Source organism: Pyxicephalus adspersus, chromosome 4 (assembly GCF_032062135.1).
Source record: "Pyxicephalus adspersus chromosome 4, UCB_Pads_2.0, whole genome shotgun sequence".
NCBI classification, from domain to species: Eukaryota; Metazoa; Chordata; class Amphibia; order Anura; family Pyxicephalidae; genus Pyxicephalus; species Pyxicephalus adspersus.
This window is the reverse complement of record NC_092861.1, coordinates 141,350,803-141,371,751: the sequence shown is the minus strand read 5'-3', so window position 1 is coordinate 141,371,751 and position 20,949 is coordinate 141,350,803. Positions and strand designations below refer to the sequence as shown.

General features: G+C 40.4%; 1 protein-coding gene across 1 annotated transcript in view; it reads left to right on the top strand.

The window, feature by feature from the left end:
- Positions 1-10,405: 10,405 nt before the first annotated feature.
- KCNH1 (potassium voltage-gated channel subfamily H member 1) overlaps positions 10,406-20,949 on the top strand; it is a 221,179-nt gene continuing 210,635 nt past the window's right edge. Inside the window, exon 1 of the mRNA XM_072409818.1 lies at positions 10,406-10,487. Coding sequence (XP_072265919.1) covers positions 10,415-10,487 — 73 coding nt within the window. The 5' untranslated portion in view covers positions 10,406-10,414. The remainder of the gene's footprint in view (positions 10,488-20,949) is intronic.

Sequence of the window (20,949 nt, the reverse complement as noted above, 5' to 3'; positions counted from 1 at the left end):
GCTTGGACATTTTGACATCAGTTGTGCTCTGTGCAGATTTGTTCTGGGCTCAATGAAAGCAGATTGGACAATGTTGGACATCATTCAATATATTACCTAAACCAGTTTTTCTCAACCTTTTTAACATGCGGGACCCCTTGAAATAACTTTCAGGGAACCCCTTCTATAATATTATATTCACAGCTCACAGTATATTAGTGTGGTGATCACTAGGAAAATGTCTCTTACATTGGTGATCAGTGTCACCCTTACAGGTAGCCAAAAAGATAATTGGTGTCAGTTAAACTGACCTGAGAGGCACACACATCTTATTGCTCAAGGACCCCCTAGCGAGCTCTGGTTGGGAATCACTGACTTACACCATCACTACACTGAGCTTTCATAGAAGCTTGCCTTCTTTTATTCGGCCACTAGATGGCAGCTGTTGTTACATTTGCAGAACAAGCACAGATTACAGGTTATTAGCACAGGCACATTTGCCAACTAACAGCAAATTAATTTTCAGAAATCCATTCATAGTATGAGCTGTGAGAATGTGAAATAGACACTTTCAGGTGATAGTTATAACCAGCTGAGCAGAATAAAACTGGAGATGAGATAGATAAGAATAAAAACTGTAGATTATTACTCCACTGTATCTTCCATAGCCTTTGGGGATCAGGAAGGAATCTCCCTTATCGTACAAATTGGACCATGCTTTAAAAGGACAAAATGCCCTCCTCTGGATCAACTGTGGGTTTCCATTTTCCCAAAGTTCCTTTTTGTTAATTTTATTTAACCTATGTAACTGAGCAAAAAACACCAAATTAAGAACTAAACTAAAAAGATGGAACCCTGGCTTCTTTCCTGAAATAGTGAATATCAGTCTTCCCACATTATTTAGGTGGTACACTTTGATCTTAATAAAATACGCCTATCTGGGTACCGTGTGTTCGGAATACCCAAGGAATTATGGAATAAATCTGAGATTGTGTGTGTCTGTAGATACCTCCGCAGAGTTCTCAACTCATTTTTAACAACTTTGCCTTCACCAATTGCTCTCACTCACCTTTCTTTTCATAGCTACCAAATGAGCTATAGGTTGACCAAGACACTTTGTGGACTTTGAGTCAAGAATAATATGGACCATGATTAATGTTACAAGCTAAATCTGACAGAATGTGGGAACCCTGGCTGCATCATTCTCTACCTCCCAGAATTTTAACATTGCTTTTTAAGTATTTAAATATTGTCTTGTTCTATATAATGTACTTGGGCTTCCTTGGCCACCCTCTTCCTTGGATCCCCATCCCACCTTTTCTTCTTTCTTTTTTTCTCTATGAACCAATTTAAGGTTCCTCAGGAATTCCATCTCCACATTTCATCACATTTCATCTCTTCTAATCTTGTTTCCTAATAACATGGCTATTGCTGATCAGAACAGTTTAGAATGATCTACAAAGCACCTAAATCATTGACTTCATTATAAAACATTGATGGATATGCAAGGTCACTTGTGCTAAGTGTAGACATTATAGATTTCTGTTGCTGACCCTGTACAATCCCAATGTATAGATAATGTCATTACCGTTTCTTTTTTCTACCTTTTCTGCAATAAATACTGGAAAACTGCATTAATGCAATAAAAATCATTGAACTGTGAATAAATGCTTTTCTTTTGCAGTGGAGAGAAGAGTAAGCCCCTAAATGATTTACATTTATGTTAGTGATCTTGTTGCAGGTTTTTCTCTTAATCCCTTCATAATCCCAGATATCTGTCAAGACAAATAGGGTTCTAATTGGATCTTTTATTATCTGTGTCCTTTTTAGACTGATTATAAACTCTACTTTTAATTAATATATTTATCAAATATTGGGATGAAGGGAATTTCTCATAATGACACAGCAGTTATGCATTCCAAGGATCTCAGCATTAGGATCCCTTCAATAGAAGATAAAGATATATGAATCCATATATACGAGGGGGTGCTGAGAAGTTCCTGGCTTTGCCCAGAAAGAAGAGAGCCAGAGTTATGAAATAACACATTTATTCCACATATTCCCCCTGAGACTGATGCACTTGGTACAGTGTAGTTGCAGCTTTTCTAGACCGTTCAAAAAAAAGTCTTTTGGTTGGGCCGAAAACCAACTCTCAGCAGCATCTTTCACGTCAGAAATGTCCTCAAAACATTGCCCCTTCAGGAGTTTCTTAACATTTGGGAACAGTGATAGTCCGAAGGGGCCAGGTCAGGTGAGTAGGGGGATGGTGGACCAATTGGAAACCCAGGGTGTTCAATTTGGCAGCCACAACATTGGACATGTGCGCAGGTGCATTGTGCTGCAAAAAAAAAGGATCCTTTTGGTCTTTATCCAAGAAAACGGGCGCCATGACTTTTTTTGGCCAATTTCTGGGTTCAGAACTTCTTGGGCCACGGGGACCCACTGTGGCGCTATTCCTTTGACTGTACCTTGGTTTCAGGATCAAAGATGTGGTGCCAGGTTTCATCCTCAGTCACTAACCTAGCCAAAAAGTCCTGTGCAGCTTCAAAATGGGCCAAAACGGCTTTGGAAGCTTCAACTCGTTCCTTCTTCTGATCACTGTTCAAACATTTCGGCACCCATTTCGCTGAAAGCTTGCACATGTCTAGAATAGTGGTGATAACAAACCCAACACGCTCCCGTGAGATGTCAAGTATCTGGGCTATCTTTTTTGCAGATTTTCGCCGGTCCTCAATAATCAGCTCATGGACATCGCAGGTTGCCGGGTCAGTTGAGGTTGAGGGGCGCACACTGCGGGGCTCATCTTAAATAGGGAAATGCCCAGTCTTGAAACAAGATATCCAGGTTATGACAGTGCTGTAGGAAGGACACTTCTCCCCCAGTGTTTGTGACATCTTAGTGTAAATGTCCTTTGCTGACTTTCCTGGAGAAACAAAAACTTCATGACGGCCCGTAACTCCAACAACCTGCTTGTGCCTCTGCCATCACAGCTTCTCACTAAAACAGTTTTAAGAATCGCAAAGACCTGATATTTGCACAGTTACATACTAAGATATTAGGCTGTCATATGCCCCCACACTCATTTTTCTATTTCATCTTGAAGGGGGCAAAGCCAGGAACTTCTCAACACCCCCTCGTATAAGAATCCTTCAGGTTGTTGAAATGGCTCTCTCATGTCACTAGATTGCAATAAAAGCTTCAGCAAGTCAGACAGAATCTCTTTTATTCCCTAACCTTATTCTCTCTAACTTATCTACCCCTTTCCATTGGATTTTGGTTCTTTGAATCATGGAGGTTTAGCATGACATGTGGGTATTATTTGCACATGATATGTGTGTCTGCATGCAAATACAGCCGGACGTTTACCCAAGGCATTTTGATATTTATCATTACAGTGTATAATTATGATATAATGTAATAATATAGCACCAACATATTTAGTTGTTTACGGAGCCCCTATTCATGTCAGTACCTGTCCCTCAGAGGAACACAAAAGCTGTGTCCCTATTGTAGTCATAATCTAATGCTCCTAATATAGTCTAACCCATTTGGGGGCGGGAGGGCATTAATTTACCACTATGGTTTAGGGAGGAAACCTTTACAAACACAGGGATAACACACAAAGTTTAATGCATATAGAGACCTTGCTCCAAACCTGGACCTCCAGTGCTGCAAGATTGCTAGCTACTTAGCCACTTATATTTGCACTGCTTGCATCAAGTCTGAGGACTCAAGAAGAACACTGGGGCAGGGTGCTGTAATGTTTTCACAAAGCCTAATACAGCACTCTATTGGGCCCTACCCCCCAGCCATGTTTTTCCAGGAGTATAGAAATGCACTCAGAGATGTCAACAAAATATTGAAGTTTTATTTAAAATATTCATTGCATGTTGATAAAGCAGAAAGTAAGAACTTGGAATGAATATGCTATGCAGATTAAACTTTAGCTTTAATTCTTCATGAACAGATATTATTCCAATGTAGATATTAAGCTGTATATACTTTTATTGATTATAAGGGATCTAAAAGCCTGATTGTGTATTTCAAGCATTTTCTTTTCTCGCCACTAGGGGGAGATGTTGTATAACATACAGATTACAATGTTTCTCTTTGTTGCCAGCACTTAGTTTGCAGCACCAGTGCAGTTCCAGTAGAGGGCAGCATCCTCCCACTTTAGGAATGCATTCTCATGCAGCATATAGGATGGCCCCCTGTTGAGAAGTCTGTTTAGTTGTCAGAGAGGTGAATGTCCTTGCTCCCCAAGGTACTGAAATCAAACAATTCTGCCCATTCTCCCAGACAATTCTTCCAGCCTGAATTGTTGCTTAGTATAAGATTCAAGTTACCTTTACTTTGTGCAAAGGTCTAGGAATGCATGACAATCATTCCTTATGTTTTGTTTGCTGAATGTTTTTCATTCTAACAGCATTTTAGCATTCCAGAATTGTATCCTTCACTTTCCATGGTCTGTGTTTAATCATACAAGTTGACCAACTATGGCAGCTGCTTGCAAACAATTTGCTGGAGTTACCAATAATAAGATTATCTGTTATATCTATTGGAAACGACATGTCCCTTTAAGAATCCTGTCCCCAGGGTGACAACGCTTCTGTGTGACATTGGTGCAGAATAAACAGTGTTGTCACCCTGTTTAGGGAAATGGAGAAATAACAGATCCACTGACGTGGTCACAAAAGTATGCTACAGGGACTCTTTTATGTAATTTTGGGTTTTGCCACTTTTGCCCGATCCTTGTGTCTATAATGAGCTTCAGATGACGATGTGACCACTTACAGTTCCCACAGTTGAAGTTTGCACGGTTGTGTGAATTTGGCACTCTTGGCATAGAGTTTCTGGCACAGAGAGCTATACCAAGGCCCTGTCACTTCTTGGACAATTTAACCCCCACCACCATCAATGCCCCTTCCCATCCTCACTTTTTGCACTACCCAGCTTCTGCTGCCCCAAACCTTGTGTAAGCTCCATGCCATGTGATGCCAGAGCTCATACTGGGTTCATGGTGTCTCCTCCTTTCAAAGTGACCGTTTTCAAGACCGGTGATTGGGCACTCGTGTGAGGAGGCCACATGCCACCCCATGTCTGGGTAATTGTGCACTAGGTGGCAATGGAGCAGTGAGGAAGGAGAGCAAGATGGCATAAAGTTTAAAGTCCCTCCAAAGCCCCCATAGCCCTCAAATCTTCCCTGGGTAAAGGTAATTCCTTATTTGTATTCTCACCTCTCCATTGGGATCCTTTGCATCAACAAGTCTCCTCCTGTCCAATTACCAGGGCCACAACCTGAGGCTTATTAGTGTCAGTAACTGGTAGAGGTGAAGGTGGGCACCATTTAAGCAGAATCAAATGCCAACCAGAGATTAGGACCAGTGGGGTTCAGCTAGAAAGTCTAAATAGGCATCGGAACAGGAGAAGCCAACAGAAGAACCAGTATCAGTATCAGCCAAATTCTCAATGGACCAACAGAAACCTAAAGCTTTGGCATTGCCACAGTGCACCAAGCAGACGTGGCGTTTGTTGGTATCAAGAGAAGAGCAAACAGTGGACTGATGGGTGGGGAAACTGGATCTTCTAAAACCATGGATCCTTGCGGACTTTACTTCCTATGAAGATGGCAAATTCTTATTCTTATCAGCTCAGAGTCATCATTGTTGGTTGTTGGTTGCTAAACTAAATCTGAAAGTGGAAATCATTCAATGGTAAAAAAAAATATTCCCCCTGCCGCTCTCTCCGCTCCTCCAATGACCTACTAATGACTTCCTCAATCATAACCTCATCACATGCACGGCTCCAAGACTTTTCTAGAGCTGCCCCAACTCTCTGGAATGGTCTTTCTCATCCTATTCGGCTTTCTCCTACTTTCTGCTCATTTAAAAGAGCCCTGAAACCCTTTTTTTCAAACTTGCCTACCCATCTTCTTCTGTCTTTTGAAACCCTCACTACTCATCCATCATTCCATACCTCCCCTCCTATTGTGTGTTAAATCCCCCACCTCCTAGATTGTAAGCTCTTCGGGGCAGGGTCCTCTCCTCCTGTATCACTGTCTATTTTCGGCTGTCATTTGCAACCCCTATTTATTGTACAGTGCTGCGTAATATGTTGGTGCTATAGGAATCCTGTTTAATAATATTAATAATAATAATAATAATAATATAATGACTATTATTTTCGGCTCCATGCCATTGGTACCACCTCGCTGTCCTCCAGTCTCTTAGATTAGGCTACATGAAGATATCACGCGGTTATACACACAGATGTGCCATGTCTGCCATCGTACAGGTAACTGGGTGATACCAGCAGAATCCTTGTTAGGTTCCATGCCGCACAGCCATATTTGAGGTCACCTTTATATTTTTGGATATGTAAATCACATCTTATTATCCATCTTATCCTTGGGGCAGATTCAGACCTGTCTTGGGATTGAGTGATCCTGCGTGGCTCCTATTGGCTAACACCTTGCCAGCCCATCGGCCACTGACCTAAAGAACCAGCATCTGCACATTTTCCAGCTAGTGGCAGTAAGCGGTACTGCACCACTATGGGGGGCAGTCCTGGGGAGACGCCACATGTAGCATGCGGTCCCCACACTGCAACCTCACCACCAGTGTGAACATTGCTTTCCCAGAGAGGTGTCTAGAAGCGTAAATCTAAACCATAATCGGATGACATTTTTTTTCTTGCTTTTTTATTGTAAACAATTTTAAAAAGTTTAGATTTTTTTGCATTATTTTATAGTTTTCTTTCTATTCAGTGCTGCTTGTCTCTTCCAACTTCTTTTGGCCACTTTCTTTATACTACACTCTCCCCAGATATAATTCATGGTGCCAACATTGGATCTTACTAGTGTAATATGTGTTGAAGGAGAATCCAACCTGTTATCCCTATCAATACAAGAACGAATGTGCAAGAAGAACACCAAAAAGTTTACCAAAAAGTGTAACATGTGCCAACACCACCCCCTGGTGGCCTTCACAAGAAATGAGTGTGACAACGCTGGAATGCAACTGGGGAACAGTTGTCACCCCATAACCGGTGTCTGATCAGGGACGGCCATGGCAGGAATTTTTCCATTGATTTTACAACTATTTACAACAATCTACAACTATTGAGATCTTGTTAACGTGCTAAAGCATGCATGAGATTTTGGCGATTGGAGATCTCGTCCGGTGGGCATGTAAAGGGGTGATTGGCACGGCTCTGCCCGTCATCCTCATTGATTTTTTTATCTATGATGGAAGTGATGATATAATGAGCGCGGTGCTGCCAAACAATCGTTCACCATTTGCAAATAGAAAAGCCAATTGACCGCAGACATCAATGGACGATCACTTGGCACCGCGGCGGTTGAACGGCGTCTCTGCCCCGCATTGTACGACAGATGTTACCCGGATCAGCTTTGTGTGCAGAAGAAGAATTGGAACTTGTCGCTGTCACGATGACAGTTTGTCTTGAAGTTTGCAGCAAAGGGAAATCCTGTAGGTGGATTGAGTGCGTAGAGCGCGGAATGAGGACGGGTTCCCCGGTGAGTCAGTGAGTGGGTGGCGGCTGACGGTTTAACCCCTTAGGTGACGCCTGGAATATCGGAAGAAGATAAAACCAAACCGGCACAACAGATGGAGAGGATAGAAATGCAGAAAGATAGGCAGAATGAGAATAAAATGGAGATGGAGCAAATATAGGAGGCAGATCTATGGTATACAGCACATGCTATGGCAGGGGATGCTGGAATTTGTAGTTCCTCCTCTGAATAGCAGCATCAGAAATGCCAATGGGTCTTATAATGGTGCTGGCAAGGCTAAGGGACATCATGTCCTCCAATCCGGTGACTCCATAGCGAATGGAGGGCAAAAGTTTATTAGAAAGTTAGGAACTCCCAGACAGATAACTCCATATATATGGGAACTTTCCACGCATAAAAAATGGCCATGAGAATTACACAACGCCCCCTCTGGCCGCTCAGCAGACCTGACGTTTTTTTCTGCTCATGTTACACAACACTCACAGGTCTCCTTCCCGCCCCCAGCCAGTGATTGGACAATGAAAGCAGAAGCAACACACTAATAGGATAATTTTTCTAACACACTGATTGGCTCCTGGTGCTGCTTCTCGTGGTCAGAGCTCTGCTGTATTGAATGATTTATTGTGCTAAAGCTCTGTGTATTAGATACAATTGTCATTTTTGAAAATGAAAATATTTTTACCTTATTGTGTGTCAGTGCTGATGATCCCCTGCAGCCTCTTGGCAATCACTTCATGTCTGTATGTTTGATGACTGCATGGGGTTTCTTCAGGCAGGATTCCTGGCAGTGACAACAGTAGACTTCCCAATGTGATGAGTGTTGTCACAGCGGCTGGGAGTCCATGTGAATGTGTGACAACAAGGATTGTGTGTGTCACCCTATAACAGGAAGTTCCTGGTCATAAACCTTCATGGCAGGATCACCAGGTTTTAATAAAAGATGCAGACAGAAATGACATGAACATGGTAAAGCTGAAATGATTTAGCTTATTTACATATCCTGTGAGAAATCCTATATATAAGAAATCTGAAAATGCCAGTCCTCTGGCTGCCATGATTATTCCCAGGGTTTAGTGCCCTCTGCAGATCAGTAGCTCTGCCTTCACTGCTTGCATGCTTGCTCTATGTCAGTGACTCATGCAAAGAGTATTGTTTCAGAAGACAAATTCAGCAATGCAGTGTCCCCATCCCCCAGGAATCATGGGTTCTGTCACTGCTGAAAATGCTAGTTCTCTGGCTGCTACACTGATTACTATGTATTATGCAATGGAGGTCTCTGCCTTCACTGCTTGCATACTTGTTCTAGTGACTCCAAAGGCTAAGAGCATTTTCAGGCAACAGGTTCAGCAATGTAACCCCAATAGATAGGAAACATGGTGCCTGCTATTGCTGAAGATGCCAATCCCCTGACCGCTACCCTGATTATTGGTTATTGATTTTCATGGCTTATTATCCATTACCAATACAGATCAGTAGTTCTGCCTTCACTGCTTGCATGCTTATTCTAGGTGAGTAATTCAAAATGCAAAAAGCAAAGAGCATTTCCACAGGCAAATTCAGCAAATCAAACCCCAGGAAACACAGAGTCTGCCATTGCTGAAAATTCCAATCCTCTGGCTGCTACAATGAATATTTTCTATTAATTGCTGTAGATTCTATAGATCTGTAGTTCTGCTTTCACTGCTTGCATGCTTGCTCCAGATCAGTGCTTTAAACACATTCAAGCAAATAATATTTTTAGAAAGCACCCACATAGCCTGCCATTGCTGAAGATGCCAATCCTCTGACTGCTATCATGATTATTGGTTATTGATTGCTATAGATCACCTATAACCAATACAGATCAGTAGCTGTGCTTTCACTGCTTGCATGCTTGCCCCAGATCAAACACATTTAAACAAAGAAATGTTTTTTTAAAAGCACTAGCATAGCCTGTCATTGCTGAAGATGCCAATCCTCTGGCTACTACCCTGATTATTTGTAATTGATTCTTAGAGATTGATGCCATAGCTCTGCCTTCACTGCTTGCATGCTTGCTCCAGATCAAACACATCAAGAAAAGATCATTTTTTTAGAAAGCACCCATTGCTGAAACTGCCAATCCCCTGACTGTTATGATGATTATGGATTGCTATAGATTATCACTCATAACCAATACTGATCAGTAGCTCTGCCTTCACTGCTTGCATGCTTGCTCCATATTAGTGGCTCAACACATTCAAGCAAAGAGCATTTTCAGAAAGCATCCACATAGCCTGCCATTGCTGAAGATACCAGTCATCTGGCTACTTCCCTGACTATTTGTAATTGATTCTAAGAAATTGATGCTATATCTTTGCCTTCACTGCTTGCATGCTTGCTTCAGATCAGTGCTTCAAACTCATCTATGCAAAGAATATTTATAGGAAGCACCATGCCAACCCCTGACTGCTATGATGATTGCTATAGATTATTCGCCATAACCAGATCAGTAGCTCTGCCCTCACTGGCTGCATGCTTGCTCCATGTCACAAAGTAGTGCAGGCAGCCTTCCCAGCCCCCTCCACCTCTCTAGGATTCCTTGTAATAGCTGCAGATATTTTTGGAAAGCCCAGAGATTGTGATCTCCCTGTAGCAGAGGCGCCATAGCCGGGTTACAGCTCCGATGTGCTGCTGGTCCTGCTTTCAGCACCTTGGAGAGCAGCCATCGGAGCATAGGGAAGGCTGGAGGGATCCAGGGGCTGGTGGGGGGCAGAGCAGGGTGGGGGGAGTGATTGGATGGCTGGGAGATCTTCCCTTCTACACATGCAGCTGAGCTGGATTCTACTCAGGACCATGAGGACCTCACTTGAAATAATTGGAGCTCTAGCTCTACTTCTGCCACCACTATCCTGAGACCTCTGGACTGCAGCTACATTGACCATGGCAGGGGGTCGCAGAGGTCTGGTTGCCCCCCAAAACACCTTTTTGGAGAATATTGTCCGGAGATCTAATGGTAAGGAGCAGCAAAGCCATCTCTCTACTCGCCATTGTCCAGCATTGAGTAGGGAGCAAGCAGAAGCAGGAACCAAGGAATCAGGATGCTGCGCTAATTCAATACCCCCCCCCCCCCATCCCTACCAACCTCCAGCATGTGGCAGCGAAATGGTTAATGCATTACTGCTCAGCAATGGGTAATCAGACCATTAGAAGGTAATACAGATATCACATTTTACATGATAAGGTTTGTATTGCATGGTTAGGAGGAATTTTTTGGGGAGGTGTTTTGGGGTTTACTTGGCACCCAGAAAAATAGATACATATGCAAATGACACTTGGGCTCTAGTTCATTGTCTAGTTGCAGAATATTCTCTCTAACTGGATCCTGAGTCATCACAAGTCCTCATGGATATATGATAGATGTCATACATGTAATCATTCCCTTCATTATATGCTGATAGAAGGGAAATCAGACTCTGATCATTTGACAATGAAGTTGCAATACTTTTATTTTACCTTGACAATGGCTTACAGACATTAAATGTGAGTTGTATATTTTGTATAACCCACAGCAACTGATCAGAGTTCAGGCTGCTAATGTATTCTGGATATAAGATCATTACTCAATGGTTTGCAATACATAAAGTGCATGGCTTCATCTTGGTTGAAAAAAAAATCCATAAAGTCCTAACTATATATCATTTATTATTCAGCTATGTAAGTTTATTACAAATTCAGTTTTGTATATAAAATGATCACTGAGTCTTTTAATGAAGAAGCCAGCAGGGGCTTTTGAAATGCAAATACTTTCTTTCTCCTTGGTGCTATGCAGGTGATATTTAGAGTTCCAAACCTTTATGTGGACTGTTAGAAGGTAATAGACACATAAATGTTCTTTTATGTCGTTTATTATATTTTTTGCCTTTTTTATTATATATATCACAGGTACACAGGCCATAGATCATAAAAAGTCTCCGCATTGTGCAATGCATGGGATAAGATTAGATGCCCATGGATTAGTTAGATTTATATTAGAGTTTCAACATGACTCAAATATTCCAAAATGTTGGTAAGCCCCATTGCTATTTGTTTTCACTTTGTACAAGAGAAAATTACATTTTGATGAATCTTGTCCAGATGATGGAGCGGTGCTTTGCCATATTCTCTAGAGACAATGCAATCTTCATTAGGTTTATAGAACTGTGCCTATTGCAACCGATGGACACCAATGGGGTCATCTAATAAGTAAGCAGATCAATGCAAGTACACTTGTGTATAGCAAACATCTCAGTGCTTTTTAGGCAAGTGAATGAGTTCTTGTTGGTTGCTGTGTGTTTTTCTACTTCCACATTGCTTTTTGTCTTAATAATTAGTCAAACCTAATGTTTGGTAGATGCTGATTGAAGGTTTTATATTTCTGAGGAACTCTACCGGTGGGATCTCCAATGCCTGGACACCTGCTGAGGCTACCATGGGGGGTTCCCACTCACTCTGTTGGATTTCCAAAATTGATTTTGTATTCTAGAGAATGCAAGGGGGGTTAGTATATCCAACGGTGGGTGGGAACACCCAAAGCCCCTAAGTGGTTAGGAGAAGAGTTGGCAATTATAACATAATGATCTTGTTGTTAAAGTATAGAAGACGTAGGAACTCCGGAGCTGACTCAGCCACTCAACCCACCAGTCTTCACCTATACCTTAAACATTATATTTGGTTGGGTTAACTCAGAATTAAATATTTATATGGTGCCTTCAGCTGTAGGTTTATGGGTATTGTTCTGGAACATAAAAGCAGTGGAGATATACAAAAGGTCGTTCTTACCAACAGTTCATGTGTCTTTTATTCATTTCTAAATTTGAAAGGAGCTTTGTGCATGTGGGTTGTAGGTAAAATTAAGAATAGATCCAAGGTTTGCTATATCTCTAGTTTATTCTTATCCAATGCAATGAATGCCCACAGGATATACGTCTACTTCCCAATGAATGGAGAGTTGATTCTCCTGATTTATAGGTTTATTCAGTTTTATTGCACTGTGGATTTCTTTTTTTATGCAATAGTTGTTAAAACAAACTAATGATGCTTGTCATAGTCCAATATTTCATTTGCATGTGTTGCTGCATCTAGAAAGAACAAAGCTATATATTTTTATTTTATTGAAGTGTTCTACCCACGAGCTCAGGTTTTGATACCTCCCTTTGACCAATAGGTTTTGCTCAGTTGAGTTTCATTCTGCATTCTGTCTTTACCGATGACACAATAAGGATTTATTTGCTAAGTTGATCTCTTCTTAGCTCTTTGTTTGGCATAGGTAAATAAGTGCTAGTCCATACACATAGTCAGCAAAAGAGGTAAAACTCTGAGCATTCTTCAGATGCCCGAGATGAAACCTTCTGCTGGGCTTCACAGGGGGTGCCAATGATGACTTCCCCTAAAAACACCAGTTGCTGGGCTTTCATGCTGATCTAATGTCATTTTTAAATCCCTGTCCTGGAAGAAGTGCGCAGATCAGTAGTTGTAAATTAACTCTGACTTTTTTAAGTTGCATGAAAGTTGCAAGGTGGTGACTGATATTAATATTCTTACACAATATTTATATAGCGCCATCATATTATGCAGCGCTGTACAAAGTCATGTAACTAACTGTCCCTCAAAGGGGCTCACAATCTAATGTGATATAAAAAGTGCTTGCTCAATTGTGCTCAATTTTCCTAAAAGCAAAACCTTTTTTTGGAATCATTGGCAACTCTGAACTCCTGGATACCCTGCCAGTGATATAACATTCAATTGCAGTCTGACAACATTAATCTAATGCATTTCAGCCGTGTTGTCAGCCTTTCATTGTTGTCAGGCTTCCTATCAGGCCTGTCCAATATAGACAACTGAAGGTGTTTGCACAGCAGGTTGACATTGCTTCAGCCATTTGCAGTTTATCACTGGCATCCTGCAACAAGAAAGTTTGTAACATATTTAAAAAAAATGTTTAAAGCACAGTTTGTTCTTGTTTGCAGTTATTTCTTCCCAAAGAGAATCATAGATCATTACTATTAGAAACATATATAAACATAGACAAAATATGTGATCATCTATCATTATTTTGCCAGTTCTTATGTGAAAAGTGATTGGCTGCTGTGAGTTATTGTATTTTCCATCATTACACAGCTGTAGTATATCAGCAATGGCTTTTCCCATGATATGGATCATGTATTGCGCTCTCCAGTGTTTGATCATATATTGTGAGTTGTCTGCGACACTTTGTGTGTATGTTTGGTGTATCACTAATGATGACAAATCCATGTTAGCTCTCATGACAGTTTTGGAAGTTGCCATCATTTCTCGCTGTCATTGATGTACCCAGTATACGTGTATTTGTTATATTAACAATGGAAACCCAAGGTTTGTAGAAGCAATCACAATGGCTGATGAAATTGTTTTCTCTATGTGTGATAGGGAGAGTGTAATTAATTGTATAACAGAAACATGTTTACATTTGTTGTACTAATCAAATGAAATGCATCTGGAGATCTATGGTGACACAGGTGCAGGGAGAGATACTAAGCTATTGTAATGATGGAAATATAGTTTACAAATCCATCTCCTCCGGCTTTCCTCTGAACTTCCATATTCTGCTCTTCACTTCATTCTCTTTGTGTCACCTTTATTTTCTTTCTGTTTGTCTCTTTTTCTCTCACCCTCTTTCTCTCTTTTCCTTTACTCTCTGTTCCCTCTTTCTTCCCATTCCATCACCCCCTCCCCCTTTCCTCATTTCTCCCTTTCCATTCTTTTTCCTTCTCATTTTTTCTCTTCCTCATTCTTCTTTCTTTTCTCTCTTCCCTGTATCACTAATTCCCTTTCCCTTTCTCTGTCATTGATTCTTTATTTTCTCTCTCCCTGCCTTCCTTTCTCCATTCTATGAATCCCCTCTTTATTTTTCCTTCCTTCCTTTTTTAACTTTCTCCCTCCTTCCCTCACTGTTTTTTTCATTTTGCTCTTTCTTTCATAATTTCCACATCCTTTTCATTTTTATTCTTTTCATAATTCCTTTCTGTTTCTTTTTTTACTACTTTTACTGTACTTCTGTACTATTTCCTTCTTTCCTTCCCTTACTCCCTCCTTCGCTCTCACTTTTTTTCCTTTCATCATTTCCTCACTCTTTTCATTTTTATTCTTTCTGTATGTTATTTTCTGTTCCTTTAACTTCCTTCCCTATTTCTTTTTTTCTCTTCCTTTAAACATTTCCTCACTTTTTGCATTTTTATTCTTTCCATATTTTCTTTTTGTTCTTTTTCCTTCCTTCCTTCCTTCTTTTACATGCTCTCTCCCTCCTTCCCTCTCTCTTTTTTTCTTTCTTTCATAACTTCCTCATTTTTATTTTTGCATATTTCTTTACTGCTTATTTTCTTTTCCTAATGTTTCTGTACTTCTGTACTACTTCCTTCCTTTCTTCCCTTACTGCCTCCTTCCCTCTCACTTTTTTTTCCTTTTATCATTACCTCACTCTTTTCATGTTTATTCTTTCTATATTTTCTTTTTCAGTTCCTTTGTTTCCCTTCCTCCCCTCTCTCTTTTTCTCTTCCTTTCATGATTTCCCCACCTCCCTCTCTTCCTCCCTCCCTTCCTTCCTTCTTTCCTTCCTTCCTTCCTTCCTCCCTCCCTCCCTCCCTTCCTTCCTTCCTTCCTTCCTTCATTCCTTCCTTCCTTCCTTCCTTCTCTCTCTCCTTTTCTCCTCCTTTTTCATTTTTATTCCTTCCATATTTCCTTTCTGCTCTTTGCAGAGTTACCATTCCACAAAAATCGCTACATTCTTATGCAACAAGTTTTTCCATCAAGTTAGTGTAGTCCTTTGTGTGTCTCTACACGTTTCGCAGGTATAGCTTCTTCAGGACAAACACAGATTATTCTACATTGTAGAGCCATTTAAGGAATAATGGGACAAAGGGACCAAAACCATTCTATTCAACTCCATTAACAAACTAAGAGGACAATGTCGTGCAAAACTAAGGACTTTCTCTTACAAAGAGCAAAAAGATAAGCTTCTTCTTTCCTTCCTTTACTTTTTTTCTTTCTTTCTCCTTCCCTTTTATTACTTCCACCACATCCATCCTTCCTTCCATAATTTCTTTATGCTGTTCTTCCTCTCTTCCTCTTTCTTTACATTTTCTTGCCTGCTTTCCTTCTTTCCATCCTCTTCCTCTATCCCTCAGATAATTTCTTCCTTCTTTCCTTCCTCTCTGTGATTATAACATGTCCTCCTCCTCTTTTTTATGATTCATTACAGGAGTAATGCACATAAGTGGCATCTGTGTTGTTTCTTTTCTCCCAGTGAATAAGTAAAGCTCCATTCAGACACTAAATTTTGTCTCTGGGGATGAATGTTTTGGATGGCCTTGGGTGAAAATCTAGCATAGGGACCAGAGTCCCACAATGTTGCGAACAGCTAACGCCGACCATTGTGGTTGCCATTTCATAGAACATAGTGGCCTGAATAAACAATTGTTCTGACAGTTGGGCATCTGTATGGGTCTTGATTTGACTTGACACTGGTCTGATTTACTCAAACCTGGAGAGGAAAGACTTTAAGTGGACCAGGGTGATTCAGCAAACCTGGAATAAATTTATGAAAAGTATTTTGCCATTTGTCGGGAAATGTTTTCAGTTCTGGTGTAAATCTATTCCAGGTCACCCAGGTTCTCCCATGGCTTGCACCCAAATGATCATGCAGCAATACCAGATTTCACCTACAGGTGGAGCTGCAAGTAAAATGTATTATCCCATCTCTTAATCCAGGCAAAACCTAAAAAAATGGATTTTCTTTAAAATCAAGGCTGGTTTCTAATTGGTTTCTTTGCATTACTGTGCTCCTTAGCTTACTTCCACTGAGTTAATAACTAAAGCCTTTGTAATTACTATTACACATTTTTTCCATTGTGTTACATCGTACGTCATTTCCAATCACCAGGAAAGGATCTTTGCAGTGCAATTTGGCTTCAGAAGCTTTTTATGAACTCACGCTATGCATTTGTTTCATCTGGCGGATCAGGCAGTCTTTTCCATAGTCACAGCAGAGGCCGAATATTGCAAAGTGTTTGAGGTCATTTATGAACGGCTGAGTTGGAAAGCCATTTTGTGCCTTCTAGGTTCTTAATTGATTACAGCAAGTGGCACCAGGCAAAGCCATAAATAAAAGATTCTGCTTTCTCCTAAAATATTTGTGCCTGTAAGCATGGCCAAATTGTGAGCTGGGGTTGAAGAGGATTTCTACCTATTGGACAGAAATCACAAACAATATATGACTGGATGCCAAATACATTTATTTAGCTTTTTGTGGTATCTTTACTGCGCTGTCAGATTTTCTGGCTTACAAATAGCAAGTTTCCAAAAAGTGCTCGTTGTCAAGCTGAACTCCCAGGAGACGTTGTCTTTCCAGCCTGTGCTAGACGGAACGCTCGCGCCAGGGCCCAATGAAGTGAAACAAACAGAGAGAATGAGAAGAGAGAGTTGGAGAATGGAGGGGGAACCCGGAACTTCATTTGATTGACGGTTCTTGAGTGATGTCTTCCTTCCTGGCATCACTCGTACACAGCCATGTTTAAAATTTTTGATTTTTTTGAAAGATGGCTGTATTAAACCACAAAATTTAAAATCAGCTTTTATGTTATAGTCAGAGCTTTGCTGACAGTGTATGAAATCAGTGAACAAAGGATAAGATATAGGCAAAATAAAAGGAAAATCAGCTGTTCACATAGCAAAGTGAATGATCTCCTTTCAAGGGATATTTCGCTTAAATCGTACCTAAACTCAGAATGATGAAAAGCTTCAAATGAACATGGCATATTACTTTAGTAAACCATCTCCATAGTTTATGAGTTTATTAAGCACACAGCAGCATCAATTGTTGTCAGGAAGATACCTGAAATTATGAAAGCACAGTTTGGTTTAATGGCCAATAAAATAAAAATTTTTAAAAAGTGAAAAGTCTAACCTTTCACTTTCTTTCTAAAGCAGCCACAGCATAAACAGAGAAGTTTGTCACTGCCAGCATGCTGTAGAGAAAGACCATTCCTCTTTGGGTTTCAAATGTCCAAGCAGGACCAAAATCAGAAATTTCTGTACCCCATACTAGGTAAACGTCTTGCCCCCCTCCCCTTCCTCTTTCAGTTCCAGCATTGCTAAAGTAATGCTACTTAGATTGGGGGTCTAGTACAAAAGTACCTACAGTCTTGAAATCAACCTAAAGCTATCAGTTTGAAAGCAGTGAGAAGGAAACATCTTATTCATGGCAAGCAATAGAAGGTCCACTTTATAACTCACCTCAACAGCATCATCTGAGCACGTTTGATTTGAGTAATGGTTTTTGAGGAACCTTGAATGGCATAGATTTTACCAGGGATAAGGGAGAATGTCTCTGACATTCTTGCAAAAAGTTTCCTGAACTTCCGATGGGTCCACGAAATTTCGGTGAACTGAATTCGCTGACCCAAGTTCCAGCCCTGGGAATCCTCCTGTGTGCGATCCCCAGGCATTAGAGGTTAAATGTGGACAGGTCTCCCCATTCAAAACTTCTAGTGCTCTCTGAATGTCTGAGGAAAGGAAAATCCTGATGACGCTCAATCGAATCCGAGAGCACTAGAGGTTTTGAATGGTGAGACCCATTTAACCTCTAGTGCCCGGGGATCGCACACTGAGCTGATGAATGAATGCATTCATTGATCAGCACAGCCCACTTGGGTTTTTTTTTTTTTTTTTAGAATTTTTTTTTTTTACGGAAAATTTGATCTCGATTGGCGAATTTACACTGTCCATTCTCGCTTACAATTTCCGTAAGCGAGAACAGCCGAATTCGCCGCAAGATCGAGTTTAAAAATCTCGCTCGCTTATCCCTCGATTTTACAGCTAGCCTGGGAAATTGCACAATATGAACAGCCTAAGGCATAGATTTTAGAGATTTCCTAAACCAATGCACAATATGGACAGCCTAGGGTTGTATAGATTTTATAGATTTCCTAGGGAATTGCACATTGCTCCGAAACCCTTCATATAGTGGAGCAAAGGGCTTATGGATTCTTTGAGGGCAAAGAGCTATTATAATGAATTTTTTCTGGCAGTTCCATCTACTTGCAAATTCTGACATTGGACTGGGACTATTTAATACAATAGTTCTGTGTGGGAACCATTACATTCCACCTGACTCCCGAGGTACAAAGGTCTGCTTGGATTTTTAATGTTTCTACATTCTAATTCCCATTTAAAGAAATATTTCAATACTCAATATTCCATTGTGGTAAAATGTAATTCAGACATTTCAAGGTGAACTCTCTTATCAGTATGATGTCATTATATTTGATAGAATCCTCTTGATTGTCAGAATTCTCTGCTGTAATTGGCAATCATTGATTGCTAATTGAAAAGAGCCATATAACCTTCTGATTGCTTCTGTTTGCCTATTGGAATATAACAGCGGGAGGTTCTCTTGTAAGGTTTAAGGAAAAGGCATTTGGCAAGGTTAAAGGGAAACCTGGAGCTGCCATTGTCTACAAATTCTGGGCCTGCTATTCTCCTTCTTTAGTTTCATACATGGGTCAGCCAGCAATTGGGAACATGTATGCCATTTGGATTTTCCAATCTGCTAAATTTTGCTTTTAAGTTTACAGCTCAAAAAAGTAAAACTGGATGGTGAATAAGACAACAACATAGGTAAATGTTCAGTTTATATTAACTAAATTCATTCTGGATGCATTAAAAAAGTGTGCAAAGTCGTAAAGTTGTGTTTGAGTGATGTGAAACTGCTGATAGGCACCATGATCTTGGATGTGATGTCTGCGGCCCCAGTAAACTCAAAGCTTTCCCTTTAAAGGATTATAAGATTTTTCTTTTTTTTAACCTTTGGAAAATTTTAATAACTTTCAGGTCTTAGGAAACCGCTACTAATAATAATAATTATTATTATTATTAATATTAATAATAAACAGGATTTATATAGTGCCAACATATTACGCAGCGCTGTACATTAAATAGAGGTGCAAATGACAGACTAATACAGACTTTGATACAGGAGGAGAGGACCCTGCCCCAAAGAGCTTACAATCTAGTAGGTGGGGGAATTTACACACAATAGGATGGGAGATATGTAGTGGAGGGAAGTAGTGATGGTTTCAAATAACAGAAGAAGATGGGTAGGCAAATTTGAAAAAATGGGTTTAGAGTGCTCTTTTAAATGAGCAGAAAGTAGGAGCAAGCCGAATAGGACGAGGAAGACCATTCCAGAGAGTTGGGGCAGCGCAGGTGTGGGGTTTAGGAGGGAGTCAAATGTTGAGAAGAGGTTGCGTGGGTTGGAGGCTTGAGAGGAAATGACTGCGGAGAAATAATTTTGTTTGGTGACAGTGAGCTCTGTGGTAAAGCTTTGTATCTTGGCTTTGTAGTCCATGAAGTCAGCGCTGAGGCCAGATTTTCTCCACTTACGCTCAGCTGCACGAACAGACTTTTGTAGGTGTTTGGTGTGAGTGTTGTGCCAGGGTCGGTGGTGGGCAGGGGTAGGGAAGATGGCAGGGGCAACTTTATCCAAAGCCAAGGAAAGAGAGTGGTTTAACAATAATTGCTATCTCTACGACTCCCGATACATTAGTATGATGGTCGGAGATCCTCCCTCACCCCTTACCTCTTACAGATAGCTTAAAAGGTCATTTATGTCAGTGGTTACTTATCAAAGAAGAGAAATTGCTCTTTTCCCAACTCTTAGGTCCCTCTAGAGCATTGATGGGCAATTTACTTACTATGGACCCTGACATGATCAAAGGGCCGCACATAAAATTCAGTGAATGAAATGCTACAGAAAGCTGTCAGAGATGGAAGACGTGTATAGAGTGATGCTTTGAGACTATAGACATGCCATAGGTGGAGAATGGATTATGGGTATAGACGGGAGACATGTTACATGAGACTGCCAGAAATCATGGCTTTAAAAGCCCTCTTACAAGTCAATGGCTTCAAATATGATCTTCCTACAGATCTAATAAAATGCAATTGTGAAACTTTTGTAATTTCTCTTAGCAAAATTCTATATATTATAGTATTAGGATTATTTTATAAGACCAAACAAACATTATTGGGACTTTTTCTGTTGACTAGTAAAATTGTGAATACATACTTTATTTGAACAATATAAAATCCCAAACATATGTGACCATAATTGACATTATTGTTCATAAATCAACAAATGTTTCTCAACGCGTTTCGCACAACTGATTCATCAGGAGAAACACCATTTAATTTGTCCACAATAAGACAAATCTTCATATTAAGACATCTGTATGCATATAAGTGTAGGTTAATATTATTTATTATTATTATTATCTAGTCCTGACATAACATGCAGTTCTTTACAAAGTCGTTGTCATGTCGCTAGCTGTCCCTCACAATCAAATGTCCCTACCATACAGTCTACGGTCAATTTTAAGGGGGAAACCAAGTACCTATCCACATGA